Here is a 22,125-nt window from a genome sequence, read left to right on the forward strand (position 1 = left end):
TGTGCAGAATTTGTCCAATTGATAGTTCTGAGGTGGAGGCAAACTGGAGTCCTCCATTTGTTCCTCAGGAGGCTGAATATTTTTGGTTCCAGTTTCCACTCATGTGGGTCCATGAGATTTCTGCTTAGGTCATCTGCCAGTGAATTTAGCTTGCCTGGCAGGAACTGAGCTTGTAGGTGGCACTTGGTAGCTCAAGGCTGTGTTCCTTAGAGCCATGGCTAGTCTGCAGAGAGGATACGAGTGGGTTCCTCCCTGCTTGTTTATGTGCCACATAACTGTGGTGTTGTCTGTCTTTACCAATAATTGTCCTGGAAGAATATGGTCCTTGAAGGCTGTCAGGGAATTCTGTACAGCTAACATTTCTTTTTGGTTGATATGCAGGTGCATCTGTCTCGGGTTCCATTTGCCCTGAATGCACTGCTCTGCCAAGTGAGCCCCCCATGCATAGTCTGATGCATCTGTTGTTAGGGTTTGGGTGGCAGGGGGTAGAGTAAAAGGGAGCCCCTTGTTGTGGTAGTAAGCCTCTACCCACCAAAGGAACTCTGTCATTATACAAGGAATGATAGAAGTCATTGATTCCAGGTCCTGAGAATGTTGACACCATAGGCTTTTTAGATACCACTGTAGTTTCCTCATATGCAGTCTTGCATATGGAATTAGTAGAATGCAAGAGGCCATGAACCCCAGGGCTTGCAGAATTTTCCTTGCAGACATCTGAGTCTTTGTAGCCAGTAGTTTGAAGTAGGTTGTCAAATAAACTTGTTTCTCTGGAGTGAGGAAAGCCATCTGGGAAGTTGTATTCAAGCTTGCTCCCAGGAATACAATTTGTTGGCAGGTTACTAGGTGAGATTATTTTCGTTTATGGTGTACCCCAGTGAGTTTAGAAGTTTCTTTACGAATGCCAGATGTTTTAATAGCAATTCCTGGCTTTCTGCCTGAATCAGACAATCGTCCAAGTATGGGTATATTTGAATATTTCTCTGCCTGCAAAATGCAATGGCTGGAGCTAAACAATTTCTGAATACCCTGGGTGCAGTAGATAAGCCAAAGGGAAGTGCAGAGAACTGATAGTGCATGGAGCCTGCCCTGAAGCATAGGTATTTCCTGCAAGATTCCCTTATTGGAATGTGCAGGTAAGCTTCCTTTAAGTCTAAAGTTGCCAACCAGGCATCTTTGCCTAGCATAGGAAGCAGCTGTTGAAGTGTTAGTATCTTGAATTTTGGGATTACCAAAAAAGTGTTTAGAATAGAGAGGTCCAGGATAGAACGCCAGGAGCTGTCTTTTCTGGGTACCAAGAAAAGTCTTGAATAATAACCTTGTCCCTTTTTCTTCTGCTGGGATAGGTTGAATAGCCCTGATACTTAGAAGAGAGAGAACCTGCTGTTGAGCTTCTCCCATTGACTTGGGGTAGGTCTGGCCAACCGTTTGGGGATGGTAGGGTGTGGAAGTGGAATCTGTATCCTTGGGAAACTATATTTAAAACCCATTTATCCTGGGTAATGAGTTCCCAGTTTTTTGCATGTAGGGCAAGCTTTCCTCCTAAGGGAGCAGGCAACTGAGCAGGGCTTGGAAGGGTTAAGGTTAAGTCATTGTGCCATTTTTCCGTAGGGGGGTGTCTTACTACTCCCTGCTTTGGAAGTGGGAGCCCCCCACTGCTTAGGCCTGTGCGTAACCTGAGACTGTAACCTAAGTGGTCTGATGTTCCCGGGTTTGGACTGAGAAGGCCTGGAAGAAGCTGGAAAGGACCAAAGGCCAATGCCTACTAAATCTGGGTGGCTGTACCTGCAGGAAATCTTTAACAGTTTGCATAGATTTAGCTTTTTCCTCCATCTTTTCTGAGGACTACTTCTGCTTTGTTGCCAAACAGGCAGTCATGGTTTAAGGAAGCATCCAGTAATTTAGCTTTAACATGATCTGGCAAGTTTTGCTCCTTAAGTCAAGCATACCTTCTAAGTACAGACCCAGTGAAAGCAGCCCTGCAAGATGCTTCTAAAGAATCAAAACCACATTGCAAGGTATGTTTACCAACTTGTTCAGCAGAATGCATTAAATCCTGTAATTCTTTGTGCTCAGCACAGTCAGGAATCAACATCATTTTCTGTTTAAGAAGTCCCACAAAATTCTGCAGGTACTTTAACATATGAAACTGGCAATTTAAAGCCCTAATGGCCAATGTAGCAGAAGTGTATACCTTCTTACTCCATCTGTCCAAGGCTCTAGAATCTCTATCAGAAGGGGTAGGATTTTTGGCAGCTCTAGTCTTAATGCCCTTTGGACCTTGGGAAATGGTCTCTGGATCCGCAGTAGGATTCTTGAAAAGGAACTTGTGAGAATCAGGTACTCTGTAATACCTGTCAGGTTTCCTGGGAGCTGGAGGTAAAGTGTCTGGGGACAGGCTAGATTCCAAGAAAGCATCATCTACAATGTCCAGAACAGGAGGGATAGCTAAAGGCCTATGTTGAGGAAGGAGTAAGAATTCCCTAAGCCACTTTTTGGAGTCAAAGTAATCCTGGCTTTCCCAGTGGAAATGCTCCCTAAGTGTGTGCAAGGTTTTACCACAAGAAAAAAATCTTCTGGAGGGGAAGCAGAGGGAATGGAATCCTCTGCATCAGAATTCTCGCAGGTAGAGAAGGACAAATCCTAGTAATCAGAAGAAACATAAATATCAGAATCCTGATCAGAAGAATCAGAGGGAAAATCAGTTCTAGGTCTTTTAGTGGGGGAAGTCTGGCTTCCTCTAATTAAAGTAATAAGGTCTTCAGCCATTCTAAGTATTTGTTTTTTAGGCATATGGGCCTGACCATGCAGTTTGGACATCAGTTTTCTAAGCGTGGGTCGAGTTTTAGGCCTCGATAAAGAAGATAGTGTCAGTTTAAAATACAAGTCTGTAGGCCTGAATACACCCTCAGAAGCCGGTGCCTGCACAGCAGCTCCGGACCCATCCAAGGTAGAGACATCCACAGGTTCCAGAGTCGAAGAAGCATCTCGCGACATACCGGGTCTGAATTATTATTAGACTGAATGGGTCTCAGTAGAGGCCTGCGAATCTGAAGTAGTGGGTATCAGGGGCTGCGAAAGTGCCTCATTGAGTACTGGCGGACTGGCAACTAGTTTAACGGAAGCATCGTCGGCAGTTTTGGACCTATGCGGTCTGTCTTTGTCTTTATCCTTATGTTTTTTCAGAATATCGGTAGTCGGATGGCTTACCGAAGCCATTTCTGGATAGTTGTACCGAGTACCAAAATAATTTGTTGCAAAAATAGACTGACGACTAATAGTTCGGGGGTTGAATAACGCACAAAACCGACAGCGAGGAATGTCGTGGTCTGGGCCTAAGCAAGGAATACAGTACGAATGAAAATCTTTATGAGGTATTTGTTTCCATAGGTAAGACAATTGTTAACTTTATTGAAGACTTTGGTTCTGAAACTCGAAAATGAAAATTTTAGGAGTTGGCCGACCAGCACTTGCGAACTGCTTCTGCTTCAGGTACCGCGTGGCAAGAAAGACTGATGTAATGGCGTCGGCTGCATGTTTTATACCCCTGATGACCTGACGTTATGGAAGAAGAGACAGCATCCGATGCAGAAATCCAACACTCTGGTATTCAGGCCGGCTGAGGGCTACCTGCAGGCAGATAACCCAAATGTAATGACTGCAACAGTGAAACATGAAGAACATCTGGCTTTCAGAACGTCGTCTAATCCTAAATCCCCAAAAAACTAAAATGCTTGTTATTTTCACCAACACTTAGGTCTACTGCTTTCACCTTTACCATAACTGCAAATGATTGCACAATAATCTCCCCTGACCCCTCTACAAAATTATTAGGTGCCATTATAGATAATAATCTAAAATTCGACCTACATGTTAACCAGTCTATCATAACCATCAATAAAAAAACTAGGGTCACTTTACAGAATAAAAGCCTTCCTAACCCCTCCAGCTAAAATTGCCATAGCTCACTCTCACCTTCTTTCAACTCTTCTACATGCATCCCCTCTACTCTCTAATTTAAACAAGACTGTCTTTAACAAACTCTCAGTCTGCTACAACCATATTGCCAGGTTCGCCACTGGGCTGCCTTTTAGGACACATCATTGCATCAATCTAAACCAGCTTGGGTGGCTTGAACTACCCAGCCTAATCCAGTATAACCAACTGATTATGGCCTATAAAATCCTTTATAATCCGGACAATACTTCTGCACTTAAAAATATTATCACCCCCTATTAACAATCCTAGACCATTTCGATCCTCTAACAGACTACTAATTCAGATGAGCAAAATTAATAATACAGCCGGTGACTCTCTCTTTGTAAACTCTGTAGGTAGATCCTAGAACTCTCTTCCAGCTGATATTACTTTACTTTCCACCCTAGATCAATTTAAAACTAGACTCAAACAACATTTGGCACTAAACTGGCTATGTCAATGTATCAAGCCTGGCTAACTTTCCTCTAGAATGTGTAAAATCTGTTAATCATCTTACTGTGTAATTTAATCCCGACTTTCACTCAGGATTAACTCTAACCTGTGGAACTTGTTTAACTTGCTTACTTATGTAATTACTGTAAATATTCTATTTGTAATAATGTAATGTTGTATCTGCTTATCTTGAAGCTTTTCTCCCCGGGCCTCCGCTGAAAATGGACATGCATCCAGTCGGACTATCCCGGTCAACAAATGTAAAATAAATAAATATGGGAGCTTGGCATAATGGTTAAGGTGTTTGCTTTGCAAACACAAGGTGCAGGGATTGATTCTCACATGGGGTAACTGGCTACACTCAAATGGTCCACAAGGGCAGTTAGCCTAGTACTAACTTATGAACTTATGAACTTATTAACTTGAGGCATTTTTTTGAAGTAAAAGAAGTTTGAAATAAATAATGATGACAATGATTAGGTTAAGTGTAATTCACTACCTTTTCTCAAAATGTCACCAATTTTAGGACAGAGATAAAATCTTAGGCAAAATCAGGGACAGTTGTGTGGTATGTAAGTAATATACTATGCTCTGCAAAATCAGGGACAGTTGAGAGGTTTTGTCTCCAAGTAATGCCAGCAACAGTGGGTTAGAGGACTTTGTCTCCTAACTACAGTTCTGAATTTTTTTTTCAAAATGTGATTTACAGTATGTAAAAAGTGGGCAAAATGTGTGACACTTAAGCAAACTTAAAACTGGAAAATGTAAAACACATTAATGTAAAACTACATACAGAAGAACGTTTAACATTTGCAGATAATAAAATCATAAATTACAATGCCATACTTGTGAATTTTACGGAACAGAGTGGAAATATCTATCTTAGTGTACAACAGACTTTTGAGTCAAAAAAATTAGTAACATACATCACGTAGGTATTACTGTGTCACATTTACGAAGATATGCTTCTTCTAATTACGTTTCATGTTATCCAAGAATCCTGCTACAGAAGGAAGTTTAAGGACAAGCCAACCATATTTAAAACAAGTAAGCTGCTTCACGGCAAATTACTCCTGTTTTGCTACTCTCCTTTTTCTGCCCCTTCACATGACTTGCACATAACTCAAGGGGTAGGACCTTTGGTATGACACAGACATTGGGTGTTAATTGTGGATGTTTTGGTGCTGGAGCACTTATAGTGCATCTGTGGCGGGGATGTGGGGGAAAAAAAAAGTTATAATGACAGATGAACCAAAAGGCAGTGCACAATAAACTTGGATACATGGGAGCACTTGTTTGCTTTTTCGGGAGAAGATTTGCATATGCTGTATATCAGTTTTCTTCCTGAAGAAAAACATGAATTTTTCTTAACTATTTAAACACTCTAACCCAGTGTTTCTCAACTGCTCGCGGCCTGGTATAATTGATGCCAGGGCCCGGTACCAGGCCGCAGGCCGGCGGTTGAGAAACACTTAGAGTAAATATCACAAGGAGAAATATGCCACACCTAAAATAATTTGTAATTATGAGCACATCTATGTATATTTTAATATGCAGGTCTGTTGTACAGGTCTATGTAAGTTGCACTTGTGATAGGGATCAATGACTCAAGACTTTTACTGGTATAGGAAAACCTAAGCCTTTAATAGTCCCGCTAAAGACAGCATCATCCTCCCTTATACTGGAGAAAGCATTAACACAGAGATACAAGGAGAGTAAAAAAAAAAAAAATAGGTAACAGCATGCCTTCATGTTTATTATGACTTGGATGGTGGATAATGCAGACAATATCAGCTTGTAAAAGTAACCGGTGAAGATGCTATATTTTCCACTGAAACTGCAGGACCCATAACTACAACTATAGACATTTTACTGTGAATGACATAGACTTGCAGCAAATGTCAAAACTCTTTATGATGCTATTAAAGAATTTTTGAATTTTGCAGCAGGCTTTGCGCCTATAGCCCCATACTCCTGCTACTTTATCTATATTAACTCTGAAATTGCTGTACTTCAGAGTAAAGGAAATACTCTGATGTACCAAACCCCTAGCAAGCATACATCATTCTTACTCTTCAAGTTTTGCAGTTCCAGGGATCGCAACTGAAGTCCACACAATGTCAAGGGGAACCTGTGAAGAGTAGAGGAGGTAAATCCAAGAACAATGAAGATCAGTGTCAGCTCTTCAGGTATGTATGCCATCTGTCTACTGAAACCTGGTAAGTAAAGCAGCTGCAACACAACTGCCAGTCCATTCCTATGTCATAGAAAACAATGGAACTTTCCAGTATAAAATTACAGCACCAATGGACTGAAAGCTGCATGTCAATGAACCACATAATGTCAGAGATATTTCTGGAGAATTTATATATCTACTTCCTTTATAATGTTCATTCTGCTATTAAATGACATTGGAGAAAGTCGTTCTGTGGGTGTTAGTGTCTGCAATCTGCCTTTCTTAAGTGGGTTGCCTACTGCAAAAACATTTTCAAAATATAATAAGTCAACTGAGAAGACAAGTGCTTTGCAGCAAAATAATTCAATCACAGGTTTACTAAGGATAAAGTGAAAAACGTACTCAAAAATAAGTAACATTTGGCTAAGCTTCAGATATGTCTTTTCTTTTTTTCTTTGTAACCCAGACATAAATTACCTACATCACAGACCCTGATTCTTGGAAAACATACCCTTTCTTGACCATATGGCTTTATTTATATGTTTTTTGTCCCCTTCAGTCTCATCCTTCCAGCTATTAAGTCTCAATAGTCTTATATATATATAAAGCCATGGAAAGAATTATTATGGAGATGATCAGCAGAAATATAGTAAACCTCCAGACACTGGACCCAGCCCAGTTTGGTTTCGTCAAGGGCAGATCATGCCTACTCAACCTGGTGGACTTCTTTGAGAAGGTCACCAAAGCAATGGATGAGGGCAAAAGCTTTCACATTGCCTACCTTGACCTGGCCAAGGCATTTGATACAATACTCCACTCGGGCATTGTTGACAAAGTCAAGAGGTTAGGTACAAACCCGTATGTCACCCGGTGGACAGCCAACTGGATCACAGACAGGACCGAGAAAGTTAGAACTGGGGAGTCCATCTCTACAAAGAGGCCAGTCACAAGTGGAGTCCCTCTGGGATCAGTCCTTGGACTGCTCATTCTTGGTATTTACTTCTCAGAAGTCAAGGCCAATGTCAGTGGTCTCTGGCTGACTAAATTTGCAGATGACTGCAAATTAGGAGCCGTCATCGAATCTCACACTGACACAGATGTTCTTAAGGAGGGGCTGACACAGAAAACAACTTATGTCAAAGCCATGGGCTAAAACTAAAAGCCAAGAAATGCATAATAATATTTTTTGGGAAGTCATCCATCCCTGGTAACTATCATATTGACAACAAACCGCTTACAGTTCACCCAGTAGTCAGGGATGTAGGGACACCCATAGATAGTAATCTAACCTTTGACCATCACGTGTCTACAGTGGTGAGGAAATCATTCTATGTTGCACAACCTATAAACAAAGGCATGGCATTCAAGTCCAAGAAAGTCATTGTTCCACTGTATTCGGCATTCCTCAGACCTATCATTGAGTACAATGCCGCCTTTGTTATGTACCTAACCAGGCATATCCAACAACTGGAATGCCCACAGAGGTTCCTCACTAAAAAAAAACAGAGGGCTTAAGTAAAATGTCCTATGCAGACCGCCCTCAAGGCCCTATCCTTGTATTCTGTCACCTACAGGCTTTTGCGGGGAGATCTATGCCTGGCATACAGAGCATTGTCAGACCCCACTCTAATGGACCTCCTATAAAATCCACAAAACAAACAGCACCAGAATTACCAGTTCTAAACCTTGCCTGTGATATAAATAGGACCTGATGGAGAGACAGATATGTATCCCAGAGACTACCCCGTCTATGGAAAAGGCTCCCCACCTATGTGAAGCAGAGTTCCTCCCTAACCCAATTCAAGTGCAACTTGGACAACTGGATGGGAAACTGGAAATCCACCCCTAGTTTGGCACATATGCCTCTAATGGACATAGGTAATCTGTAAATTGTTCATCTCCCAGGCCCATGCTTACACTTATCAAGGGTATCAGAATTTGTCAGAGATTTGGGATGCATGGCTAGGCTTAAAAAGGCCCTTGTGGTCATTAGCCTAGTAAACACCTATGAACCTATTAATGCTCTCAGATGATCTCATTATTTTCTTAGGTCCTACCTTGTGAAGCACCCTGTGTCACCCAGTGTGCATATGTGTTGAACAGCACATTAACAGTACCTACACCTTTATTTCTAGGTAACAAAATGATACAGTTGATTACCAAATGACCAACATACATGACTGCTGAGGGTTTTTGTTCTGTGCAACTAATGTCCTCGCCCTTCACAAATCTTGGGTCATAGTATGCAATAGGCAATATGCACTGCACTGGTCTCAACATGTGCAGTCCAAGCATGCTTTCATACATTTCTACATAATCCGCTACTGCTCTAAGGTTCACTTAGACAGAACTTAGTTCACTTAGAAAGTACAGGCTAACACAAAAGGTCTTTGGCTAACGAAGTTCGCAGATGGGAGCCATAATCGAAACTTCTCACGATGTGGACATCCTACAAAAGGGCCTCACTGAGACAGATGCCTGGTGTCAAAGCCATGGCCTCAAGCTCAATGCTAAAAAGTGCATTGTCATCCCCTTTGGTAAAAACTCTGTACTCATGAACTACAACATAGGCGGTAATATACTTAACACCGAAAGTGTGATAAGAGACCTTGGGACACAGGTGGACAGTAGTGTCCTTTGATAATCACATTGCCACAGTAGTCCGGAAATCCTTCTACATGGCACACCTCATCACAAAAGGTTTCTCATCCAGAAAAAAAGAGGTCATTGTTCCCCTCTGCTCATCACTCATTAGACCCATTATAGAGTACAATGCCCCTTTTGGTATGTACCTCACAAGACATCTACAACAACTGGAAAGGCCACAGAAATACCTCACAAAGAGGATTACCGGCCTCAAACAGATGCCTTATGCAGACCGTCTCAAAAAACTCCAGCTTTACTCCATCGCATATCGCCTACTCAGAGGTGATCTCTGCCTAACATACAAAGCTATGTCAAACCCAGAGCTGTTGAACATGCTCCACTTAAAGAAATCTCAATCCATCTGAGCTACACGCTCTAGGGACCTAAACCTTGTCACCACAATAAACAGAACATGCCGGAGGGATACATTCCTGTCCCAGAGACTTCCCATACTCTGGAATAAACTACCTATCTATATCAAACAAAGCTCCTCATTATCACTCTTCAAAAAAAATCTTGATGATTGGATGGGAAATAGGAAATTCACCCTGGGGATCACCTCTGTGGCTCTGCTCGACAGTGGCACAGGAAAATAATTTTCTTGGGTAGCAAAAGCCAGGGTACCTTTTTGGCTGGGCTTGTATAGGCCCCAGGGCCGATAGCCTAGTACCTACCTATGAACTTAGCCTCTCTCAATAGTGGAATCCCTAACCATTGGCATCCACAACGAATCACTTCTATTTTTATAGTTTCCTAGTATCCCTTACCTCCCCCAGGTAAGAAAGCAGTTAACTGCTCATTTTCACCTCCCATGATGGCTTCTACCACTCCTTGAACAGTGGATTTGCTGGACAATGGAGCCAAGGCTCCATTCCTCTGCAATACGGTCAGCCAGTCTGGAGATGTGGCTTCAGACTAGTTAGTTTGCCTTCTGGTTAAATGGTCCAGCAAATAAAAGTACACGTGGTATATTTTACTATGAAAATAGTCTACACTAACAAAAGCATTTGTTCTCTACATTACAGGACACTTACCCTCTCCAGTCGCTACAGCAAAGACCAGGGGTCGTGTTGGAGACCAGCGTACACTGAAGATGTACTTTGCAGATACGTGAAAAGAAATTAGTGGTTGGGCCTGTAACATGGAGTACAAGTGCACAAATCCATCAGTTCCAGCACTCAAGAAAAGATTCCTGTAATAAAAATATGGAAAGCGAACATTTAATGTTTAATGATACTCTCTAGTACCACTAAAAGTAAATCTGTTAAACAATAACTGAATAATATAAGTGAAGTTTATAACTAATAACTATATTAAGATATTCAATAAAGGAATTTTTGTAATAACAAATAATAAAATAAGACTTGCGGCTCCTATAGTGTGTAATCAGAACTGCTAGTTGAGTTTTAAGATATTCCCTTGATGATGTATACATTATTCACAAATGTCCAAGCATAACTCAAATACATATGCTATGTGGAAAATAAAATCAACCTTGGCAATGGTATATTTAAACAACTTCCCTGTTCATTTGTGCATTGGGAGCATTTAATTTCCTTGGTTATTTTTGTATTTTAGTCATAGTGTTTTGAACTTATTATAATTAGTTGTCTAAAACCAGATCATGGCACATTCCTTCAAAACACTTCAATGCAAAGCCTGTCTGGTCAAGAATAACACATTGGATGGCAACCCCTGAACATTTTTTATGCTAGAAATAAATCATGCGATTCCATCCCTCACCATCAAACAGGAGGAAGTCTCCTGCATTTCAACAAATGCAACTAACTCCAAGATCAAAAAAAATCTGAGAAACTTACTAAAACTTACAGTGTCAGCTTATTCTACAAGCCAGTCGAGTGAAAGGGATTTGTGGAAAAACAAATTGAAGGAATAAATAAATGATGCGCCATAAATAACACGATTTGGGAAGATTTCCTTAAGATGGTAACAGGTTCATAGGCAAGTACTATGATAGCTGCTCTTGTGGGCCACTTTAAACCTTGACAGTTTCCCTTTTCATGCTCAAAAAAAACTATCCCATTTAGTTACAGATTGGCCTTACCCATCCCATGATCGATAATTACATATTACACCAAATGAGAATAAATGGGATCATACCACAGATAATTTGAGGAGAAATCATGCATGGGATAAAACATTTAGGTGAGCCATCAGTAGTACAGGGGACAGTTCTGGAGTAAATTTTGTTTCCCATTCACAGATCTAAGCTGCGCTTAAAAATGGACAAGGATGAACTTTGCATTATGCTGATGGGGAGTCTGTTTCACAGCAGCAGTATCCTCTACAAAATATATCTGTCCCACCAAACCATTCCGTTGATGTTGTAGAAGAGGTTTAGAGCTTTAGACAGAATATTTCTGATGTCACTTGACTTGCTGATATAAGTAAATCAGTAATGGGTCGGAGGATGCCTTGTATGCCAGACGCAGGTTATCTCTTAGCAGTCTGTAGGATACAGAGTATAGTGACAGGGCTTTGAGTCAGTCCATGTAGACATGTTTAGGCTTTGGGTTGTATCCTTTTAGTAAGGTATATCTGTGGGCATTCCAGTTGTTGCACATGTCTGGACAGATACATGCGAAAGAGGGCACTATATTCAATGACTGGCATAATGAGGGTTGAGTAAAGAGGGATAATGGCATTTTTAGATCTAGACACAATCCCCTGGTTTATAAGGTCTGCAATACAGAAGGACTTTCTTACAAAAAAATAGATACATGTTGGACAATAGTCACTGCCAACATAAGTTCCCAAATCCCAAATAACTGGATTGTAATGAAAGTATGGCATGTTTTATTTTAAATATAAATTTATTTTAGTCATTATAACAGTAAGAATAAATTTCTTTGGAGACTTCCAAGATGGCTGCACATTGATCAACAGCTTGACTACAGTTCTTTCAGTGTGAAAATTGGAATTGAGAAAAGGAGGCTGGTAAAAGCTACCAATCTGGGTGGAATTCAGTTACTGGATGGTAATTAACTCACTGAATTGCCAGCAAAGAAGAAATTTGGAGAAAGTAAGAGAAAATCAACAAAAAAGGAGAAGAAAAAAAAATCTGACTAGAAAGAGTCTTGCAGCTGTTTATCAAAACACAGTTCAAGTTTCACCTTTGGTACAGGAGATGACTTCCAGTAATTAAAAGGAAAAGGTAAATCAATTGTACTCAGAGGTGTTTAAAAGGATACACATTAATTGAATGACAGCATTTTCTTCTAGTGCCGAATAAGCGAACACAAAACAATCAAACAACTTTCGCTGAACTTCAGAGGTAGCTTTCTTTTTTATTTATTGTGTGTGTGTGTGGGGGGGGGGGCTCCCTGCATCCCGATGCAGGAGGACACCCCAAACTTAAATGTACCTACTCTGAGGATGCACAACAGTAGAGAAAAAAATCCACCGTCAATAAAAATTTTGTTGCTTTGGATTCAGTCACTCAGCATTCAACACTATAAATTGGTGATTGCATGAAAGGCACCCGTTTAAAATAGGTGAAACACTGAAAAAATATATAAAGACAAATAACAAATGTAAGTAAAAACAAAAGAAGCTTTAGTTAGCTAGTAGCTACTCAGATGAGCTGACACAAATGCAAAAAAAAAAAAAATCTAAGAATGAAATGAAAAAAGGCTGACTGAACATGAGGTTTTCTCAAAAGGCTGCTTCAAAAAATAGTACAGTTAAAAGACAGACCACGCAGAGAAAACCTGAGATTTTCTGAAGCACCTGTAAAACTAGAAGGAACAGACTGCATTAATTTTATGAAAGTACAAATAAGCAACTGGACTGATGTTCCACAGCAAGATATGTTAACTGACAGAGTATATTACATGTATGCTCCAAATCTTAAGAACTCTAGCTCAGCAAACAGGAAACCAACAAAAAAATATTTATACAAAAAGTGTGTAATGATCCAAAAGTGCTGCAAGTAGGCCTGCAGACCAGTTTTGATATTAACCATGCCTTCCACAGTACAAATCTGCAAGTTATAAAAAAAAAAGTTACATACTCACGATAACGTTCCATCTGTATTGTCCATTTTCATTCTTCCTCAACTAATGGGTTTGGATCCCATCCTCGTATCAGACTTGGCCATTATACTAGCTGGTGGCCTCCAACAAACTCTTGAGCTCCTTCTCTACTCATAATGCACCAACTCCTAACATCTCTCATATATTGTTTGCTGCTTGATGGGAAGACTATAATGATATGCCATAAATGGCGTTCAACACAAAGGACACTGATGTCCTTGAAGTCTCTCATTCATCCGGCAGTCAGTCATTAAAACTGGTGGTGGTTGGTGGATGGAGAATTGAGGAAGAATGAAAATGGACAACACAGATGGAACGTTATGGTGAGTACATAACTTCTTTATCTGATGCTGTCAATTTTCATTCTGTCCTCAACTAATGGGACAGAGCCCCCAGCTACCTAAAATCCTGGGTGGGGTCTAAAGAAGGATATTCCTGATTACAGTTGAGCCAAAGGCTGCTCTTCCCTTTGAGACCAGATCTAGTTTGTAATGAGTACCAAAAGTATGAGGATTTGACCAAGTTGCAGCTGCACATATATCGTCCATAGAAACTCTAGACTGGAACACAGCAGAAGTTGCCACATATATGGTTGAGTGAGCCTTTAAGGGCTTTGGTAAGGGTAGATTCAATTTGTTATATATAAATGAAATGCAATGTCAACCATCTAGCTAGAATTACCTTTGTAACTGATTTGTCCAATTTATTATGCAAAGAAAACAAATAGTTGATCTGTCTTTCTAATCTCTTTTGTTTTGTGCAGATAGAAATGTAATTGTCTAGGAGCATACAATAAGTGCAGCATATATTCCCCTTTACTTGTTAATTTTGTAAAAAATACTGGCAGATTAATGGATTGGTTAATGTTGGATTCTGACACCACCTAAGGAAGGAAGCACTGGTATGTAGTAACCCTATCCTTATGAAAAATGAAATACGGAGGCTTAGAAGATAATGCTTGAAGTTCTGAAATTCATCTAGCAGATGTGATTGCAACTAAAAAGATAGTTTTCCAGGTCAAAAATTTAAGATCACATTTAGCTGCCAGTTCAAAGGGAAAATGAATTAAGGCTTGCAGTACCAAATTTAAATCCCATGGTGGCATGGGATCTTTATAAGGGGGTCTTAGCAGAACAGTACCTCTCAAAAAGGCCTTGCACAGTTCAGAGTTAGCCAGTGAAGAGATTGCTGCGAGTTTGACTTTAATGGTTAATGAACTAGCACCCTCATTAAATAAACTAACTAAAAATTCTACAAGCTGAATTGGAGCTGAGAAGGGGAAGGGAGCAGTGGTTATCTGTCAATTAAAGGAATTGGAGAAACCATGTTGTTAGTTTGAGATTTGAGATATCCAGGTGAACTATGACTGTCGGGTAAGACAGGAAGTATGGAACTGGATCCAGGTAGCTATAGCTGACAAGACCAGAGGAAGGGAAAACAAATCTGTCGAGGCCAGTAAGGTGCAATGAGGATGACTTTGCTCTTCAACTGGGCTGCTTTCTGCAGGAATTTGAGAATCAGGGGAGTCCGAGGGACCCAATTGTGGAGTAGCGCATCCCTCAAGTGGGGGGATCAGAGCAAAGAAGCTGCTGCACTTGTTTTGGGGGAGATGCAAAAAGATCACAGCCAGTCTGGCCCCACTGACTGAAAATCATTTCCGTCATTTTGTTGTTGAGACACCACTTGTGAGGTGGTAAGATGTTTGTCTGCTATCATGTTGGACTTCCCTGGAATATGCATTGTTATTAAAAAGCAGTTGGAAGATATCGCCCATTACCACACTCTGAGGGCTTCTTCACACAGGGGACAAGATCTGGTTCCCCTTTATTTGTTGATGTACCAAACTATTGACATGTTGTCTGTCTGGACTGCAATTGCCCCAAGAAGGAGAGAGTCTTGGAATACCTGCAACACCAAAATCCTTGCTCTCATCTCCAGAACATTGATATGCAAGTTGGCCTCTTCAGAGGACCAAGTGCCTTGGACTGTTTTCCCCAGGAAATGCCCCCCCACCATCCAATGTGGGAAGTGTCCATGGTCACTATGGTCTTGGCTGAGCAATGATGAAAGGACGACCTTGTAACACCTGTTGCAACTGCATCCACCAGCAAAGGTATCATTTGCATACCAGAGTTACTCATCTTCACTGACATGGGCTGAGAAAGTACTGACCACTGTACTCCTAGCAGCCACTGTAGAATTCTCATGTGGAATCTTGCAAAAGGCACTAAAATTATTGCTGCTGACATTGAACCCAGGGCTTGCGGAATCAATCAGGCTGAAATTCTAATACTGAAATTATTTTACTGACTTGCATCCTTATCATTTGCACTCTTGATAGTGGAAGAGAAGCTACCACAGATACTGTGTTGAACACTGCTTCTATGAATTCTAATGTCTGGGTTGGTTGTGAGACTTGTTGTAATTTATGGTTATTCAGAGGTGTGAACAAGTCTGTAGCACCTGATCTCGTGCTTCTATCAGTCGATGCCTGCTCAGGGCAGAAATGATCCAGTTGTCTAAATAAGGAAACACCCAGAATCCTCGCAATCTTAGGTGAGCTTCTACCACTGACTTGCACTTGATGAACACTCTGGGGGCTGTGGTGAGGCCAAAGGGCAGTGCTATGAACTGATGGTGACTGGCTCCCAGCTGGAAGTTTAAGTACCTTCTTGATTGTCTGTTCATCTTTATGTGATGGTACACATCCTGAAGATCTATCGACCACATCCAGTTGTCTTTGCCCAGAAATGGCAGAATGGACTAAACTGTAACCATCTGGACTGTGTGTGTGTCGAACTGCTTCTTCAATATACCGATATCCAAAACTGGTCTCCAAGACCCCTGTTTCCTTTGGCACTAAAAAGAATTTTGAGTAAGTTCCAGATTTTATATGGTCTGGTGGGACCTCTTGGATGACTCTCTTCTAGCAGCCTTTGGATTTCTAGTGCTGCCGCTGTCCTCTAATTGGGTGGAACATCGGGAAATTTTCTTGACAATAGAGGAGGTAGGGAAAATGGAATTATATAACCTATGGAAATAATTCTCTGCACTCAACTTTCTTTTGTTATATCTAGCCAGGCTCTCTGGTGCAGAGTTAAGCGACCCCTGACTGCCTCCAGAGGTAGGCAATGGGGCCTCCATTCAGGAGCGCTCTGAAAGGGTCTGCCGGAAAAGGCATCTCTAGACCCCCAGTTTTGTGGACCTCCTCTGCCATGTGGGCATCACCTTCCATTATAGCTCCCTCTTCTACCTCGGGGGGGGGGGGGCTATCTCCACACGTGTCCTGGAAAGGACCCTGGGAATTTCTGAACTACATTTTTGGACTTCCCTGTTAATTCCTGGAAAAAGTCCTTTGAGGGGTTGAAAAATGCATGCACACTGCAGAGACGGTCTTTCCATCTTTCTCATGCCTGGAAAGTGTGTCCTTCACTTCACTATAGGGCCACACAAAGAAGTGCCCTAAAAGGGAGCACTGACGAACGAGGAACTGAAGGGCTCTGCAAAATCACACAGGCAAATCCAGACATGCCTCCTAATGGAAATACCTGAACCCCTGGCCCTTGAGGCACCTTCTGCAGTGTGTGAGATAAGCCTCATCAACAAATTAGATATAGGTTGTAGAGTAGCCATCTGAGAGACTACTGAAGATTAAGCCTTAGCAGTATCGGTTCCAGAAAGAGATTTCAACACCGCTTTAATCAAATCTCTTTGGAGCCTCCTAAAATGTGCCAAATAGTTCAACGTTCTGAGTGCAAACGTTGCTGAAGCATAAACACGCTTCCCAAATTTGTCAATCAGCCTAGATTCTCAATTAGGAGGATGAAGAGTGTAACTCTGTTCCACGGGTTCCTTTTTTGTAGCTGCCACCACTAACATGGCATTTAATGGCACCCCTTTACCCTTTAAAATTCCCTGCCTATTGGTGGAGCCAGAATCCAGTCTGGTTTCTTGGGGATTGGCTCAATCATATCAGGCTCCTTCCACACCCACCTAGAGATCAAATCAATGAGCTCATCGGCAGTCGGGGTAACCCAGGGGGTAGACAGGCCAGTTCCAAGGGTTTCCAGAAATGCTGATTCTTCTGGAGAAGGGTCTTGAGAAGTCCAGACACCCCCCTGCTCAAGTATCTCAAGAATGCTTCCAAATGAAATGTCATCGGATAGTGATTTTGGAGACACCTCTGCTTCATCAAAGTCAGTATCCTCAGTGAGCAACTCTTGAGGAGAGTTCAAGTGCCTCCTTTTGCACTTTCTTTTCCTAGGGACTTCCTCCGTGGGGTGGGGTCTGGTGAAGTATCAGAAGAGATTAGTATATCTTGTTGGGTAGTCTGGAAGCTTTGAGCTGGCTGTTCCTGTGAGGTAAAATGTTGAGGATCATGGTGCAAAATCATCTGAGAAGTAGAGGGTGAATCCAAAGGGGTAGGGCCCAACAGACCTGCTGGAGCACAGAACACTCTCTTCATAACTTCAAAGGTAGTTCACTCCAGGGAGATGGAAGACAGTGGAGCTCAGAAAAGGAGTTTCTGGCTCGTCACCTCCCTCCAGCCCGAGAACAATCCACCCATGGCAGAAGGCTGAGCCAAGCTGTCCACTGATGAGGCTCCGAGAGGAAGAGACGTCTCTGAAAACCTCAGAGTCAACTTCAACCTCCCGGATCCAACAGAGATGCTTCAGCTTCAACAGTTATCCTGCTCAGGGGATGTCGGAGCCAGTGCACTCATAGTAGTATTCAGATTTGAAGATGGTGCTTTCTTCAGATACGAACCAGATGGACCCAGAACACTCAGATCAGAGCACTCTAAAACAACAGGTTGGATTAGAAAAGGAGCTGTAAAGGGTGGAGTAGAAGATGAGCAGACTTCCTGACTCAAAGGGGTAGGAACCATGAGAGCTCCCATCTAAACTTGTGCCATGAAGAATTTCCTCCTCATCCTTTCTACATCTGCCTCCGTGAGACTCCTGGAGGAACAAGATGATGCTAGGGATGGTGATTTGGAGAGTCTCTAAAAAGGGAGAGGACACTCTGGATGGGACTGGAGCCAGACTAGGAGAATAAGATGTCTTGGTAAAGGTTTCAGATCCGAGGGTGTAGAGTCTGGAACAGGTTTGATGGGATCTGAGGAGGGTCAGACCGTGAGCAATTTTGGATCCAATTTCTTTTTCTTCTTTTTAGGATCTGAGGAAGAACAGGCTGGAGATTTAGACCTTTTTGTAGGGTCTCTAGATTTGTGTTTGGGGGACTGAGCCCCAGTTATGGCTTCGGAGAAGGAAGCTGGCAGCAAGCCTTTTAAAATCAACTTATTATTCCTGTCAGCTAGTTCTCAGGGGGTTGAAGCCATGACAGATATTGCAATCCTGTTGTATATGATCCCGGCCCAAGCAATATACACAAAGATTGTGGGCATAGGAATAAGGGAACTTGTCCCCACACTTATCACACTTTTTAAATCCTGTAGGACCTTTTTCAAGCATTTTGAAGGAAAAAAATATCGTAATAACAGAAGTATTAAACTAAACTTTTTTTTTTAACCAGAAAGAGGAGGGAATTTTAAATACCAACAATGGTAAAGAACTACTACAATAATCTTGTAGAGAGAAAAAAATACCAATTATAGAACGGAAAGAGGTATACATTAAGTGTAAAGGGAGTAGGGAAGGAAGGTTAGGCATACCAATAGTAGCAGAAATCACCGTTTCTGGGGGGCCCCCAACTACAGCAAGTTATCTTATGTAGATATTCTGTAAAATGTCTGAAACCACCAAAAGCTAGTACAGCAGTCTTGTATACTAAACTAGGCGGGTAACAACTTTTATTTACATCTCCTTTAAAATTCAAAGATATCTCTGGTTATATTAATATTGTTTATCAAGTAACAGGCTTCAAAATTTCATTAAGTATTTTACCACTAACATAGTGGCCATGGTTTAGTTAAACCATACTGGTGGACATTCTCTCCACTAAAACTAACAACATAGCCAGCTTTAGGTACCTACAATACCCATGGCTACAAGGGGCCCCCTTAATCATTTTTGTGTTGGGGGCCCACAAAAACTGCTGCTGGTTGGGAAAAAATGAGGATAAAAAATTATTAATTTCCTGATTACACATTTTATTCTGAATACGGCTGTGATATGACCCTGCTAGGACAAAGCTGGTGAGCAAGGTAAGAACTAGATAGATCAGAAGCCCAGAGTGACTGCTCATTGCAAATCTTGGATTTTAAGAAGAACTAATGATTCTGATCTACAGGGATGGTTTTCTATTTCAGAAAATGTTAATACTGGCAAAACACCAGATACTATAACTTTCAACTTGTTTGCTGAAGAATTAGACACAATGCCAAAAATAATAGCAGAATAAGAGCTCAAAATCAGGAACTAGGGTTACCACCTGTCCCACTTTGCGAGGGACAGTCCCTCTTTGGGCAGTTGTGTCCTGACAAAAAATTGTAAAAATGGCAAATGTCCTGAGATTTTAGGACAAAATTATTTCCTATATTTTATGTAATAGTTGCATAAAACAGTTATTCTGTGTCTAAAATACCTAAATGTTATAAGAAACAGAATAAGCAACTAAAATGCTACAAGAATAAGCTTTTATTTAGGCAAAAAATTTAAGTTCTAACTTTTGTGCTGACCGTGGGTATGTCTCGGCCTGTAAAATCTGATGTTTGTACCAAAAATGTCCCACTTTGGCCATTTGAAAAGGTGGTAACCCTATCAGGAACACTTTTTAAATATTACTCTAACCCTCTTAAAAAGTTAACAGCAAAAACATTTTTTGCATCAACATGCATTTTTTGGACAATAAAAAGTATAAATCTCTGATGTCTGGATTTACTGACTGTAATCCTGAATGACTTACCAGCAAATCAAACTTTTCTTGAAGGCAGAGCAAAATTATGAGCAAAATCAAGAAAGATCTGTGAAATCAGGAACAGTGAAAGGTATGCACAACTCCTCAATGACATAAATAAAAGTGACTTACCCCTGCTGCTGTTTTGACAGTCAGTGATCTTGTGTGGCAGTGCCAATGCTGCACAATCTACTGATATTTCCTGAAATAAGTACAAAACTAGTACTGCTATTGTGTGCATGCACGTACACGTGTGTGCTTGTGTGTGAAAAATATCACAGATTTTTTTTTTTTTAATCTGCGCACATACCCAATAATGCCTGGACACATGCATTATTCTTCTGGGTATCAGTAAAACATGCAGCTAACAAGTAATTATATTTCAAAAGCAAGGCATAAAATACATCACAGAACATTCAGACACTTAGATCTTCTAGGAATATAGTGGCCCTCGCTCTCCAGAATGTACAAATGAATACATGGGGGCTCCCTTAATCATCCTTTAATGTGTGGGGGGCCTCACAAAACTGTTTGCTGGTTGAGGAAAAATGAGGAGAAAAAAATGTATTTTTCTGATTATGCTTTTTAACCTGAACAGGGCTATGATATGACCCTGTCAGGATAAAGCTGATAATAGCCTCTGCTCACAACCATACCCATTCTAAAACCAGCCCTGCTCAGACGTGTGTGTACAGAAAGCAGATGTAGTTTATGTGGGGGTGGGGAATTGTGTAGTTATTACTTTTTCAATTGTCATCACAGTCAAATCTTAGATATGTGCACAGAGGGTCATTATAGCTTGTGGTTCAGCTGAGGACAGTGTGGTCATTGTTTTTTACTTTTCTCACAAACCTCAGTGTAAAGGCAGTGTACTGGCTAAGAGCAACAAAGAAGATATTACTGTAATCATTACTTTTTCCACTTTCCTCAAAATCACACATCAAGCACATATACAAGTGTCTACCTCTGGGGGTTAGGGGCAAGTAGTGAGGAAGCATGATATATGTCAGCAGTCACTTGAAATACACGACTGTGGCAACTTCAACCTCTGCTTTCATCCCAATCTAACATCAGAGGGATGCATAGGTAGTGAGTGCCTTTTTGGAAGGGTTAGGGAGGCAGGCAGTATTCCCAGAAAGGACCTGTATATCAACACAATTGGCTTATTAGTTTATCATGAGCTACTATTCTGTCAGCTTTGAAAATTAAACCTTGGGCACAACTTATGTCTTCCTTGAAAGAAAAAAAAATAATACTGAAATTCTCTTCTTACTCACGATTTTGATTAGGTCACCATTGGATCAAAAGGTTGAGAAAATGCTATAAAAATGCATCTCAGAGTATCTATAACCCTAATACCTCCTGGTGGTACCGGTTTAAATAGGTTATTTCCTAAATGGTTATTACTGTGCTGCCTTAATCAGGAAAGGTATGTTGAAAGGATGCAAGGAAAACTAAAGCTGAACAGCAACACTGAATTTCTTTCCTTAATCATAATTTCTGTTCAAGCCAACACTGGATGAAAAGGCTGTGAAAAAGAAAAAAAAAACTTTAAAATGCACTTCACAGCATATAGAAAGTTATGGTTTCTTGGAAAAGCTGAACAGTAAGATAAAATATGAGAAAAGAAAGAACACGGGGAAGCCAAGATGCGGAAAACAAATGGGAGGACTGGAGAGTATATATGTATCAGTGGGGGTGGGTGGGCTGAAACAGTAGACAGTGCCTAGGGTGCGACTTTTGCCAAAGTTCAGACTTGTACATAGAGTTGTCGTATCACTGTTGCAACTAAATGCCAGTAACTTTAAATGTCTCTTTGTGAGATGGACCAACATAGTTTGGTACATAAGCCTGTTGTAAGAGCACAGCAGCTACGGGTCAGTCTGTGCTTACTACTTCTAAAAATTTGCAACATGAACTAAAAGTTTGCTTAGGAGGGGTGGCAGTGACATGGTGATACTC

General features: G+C 41.0%; 1 protein-coding gene across 1 annotated transcript in view; it reads right to left on the minus strand.

Moving 5' to 3' along the window:
• DYNC2I2 (dynein 2 intermediate chain 2) overlaps positions 1-22,125 on the minus strand; it is a 1,029,522-nt gene that overhangs the window by 104,542 nt on the left and 902,855 nt on the right. The window contains exon 9 of the mRNA XM_044058572.1: positions 10,285-10,442. Within this exon, the coding sequence (XP_043914507.1) occupies positions 10,285-10,442 (158 nt within the window). The remainder of the gene's footprint in view (positions 1-10,284; positions 10,443-22,125) is intronic.

Source organism: Protopterus annectens, chromosome 16.part0 (assembly GCF_019279795.1).
Source record: "Protopterus annectens isolate FY-2018-M chromosome 16.part0, PAN1.0, whole genome shotgun sequence".
NCBI classification, from domain to species: domain Eukaryota; kingdom Metazoa; phylum Chordata; order Ceratodontiformes; family Protopteridae; genus Protopterus; species Protopterus annectens.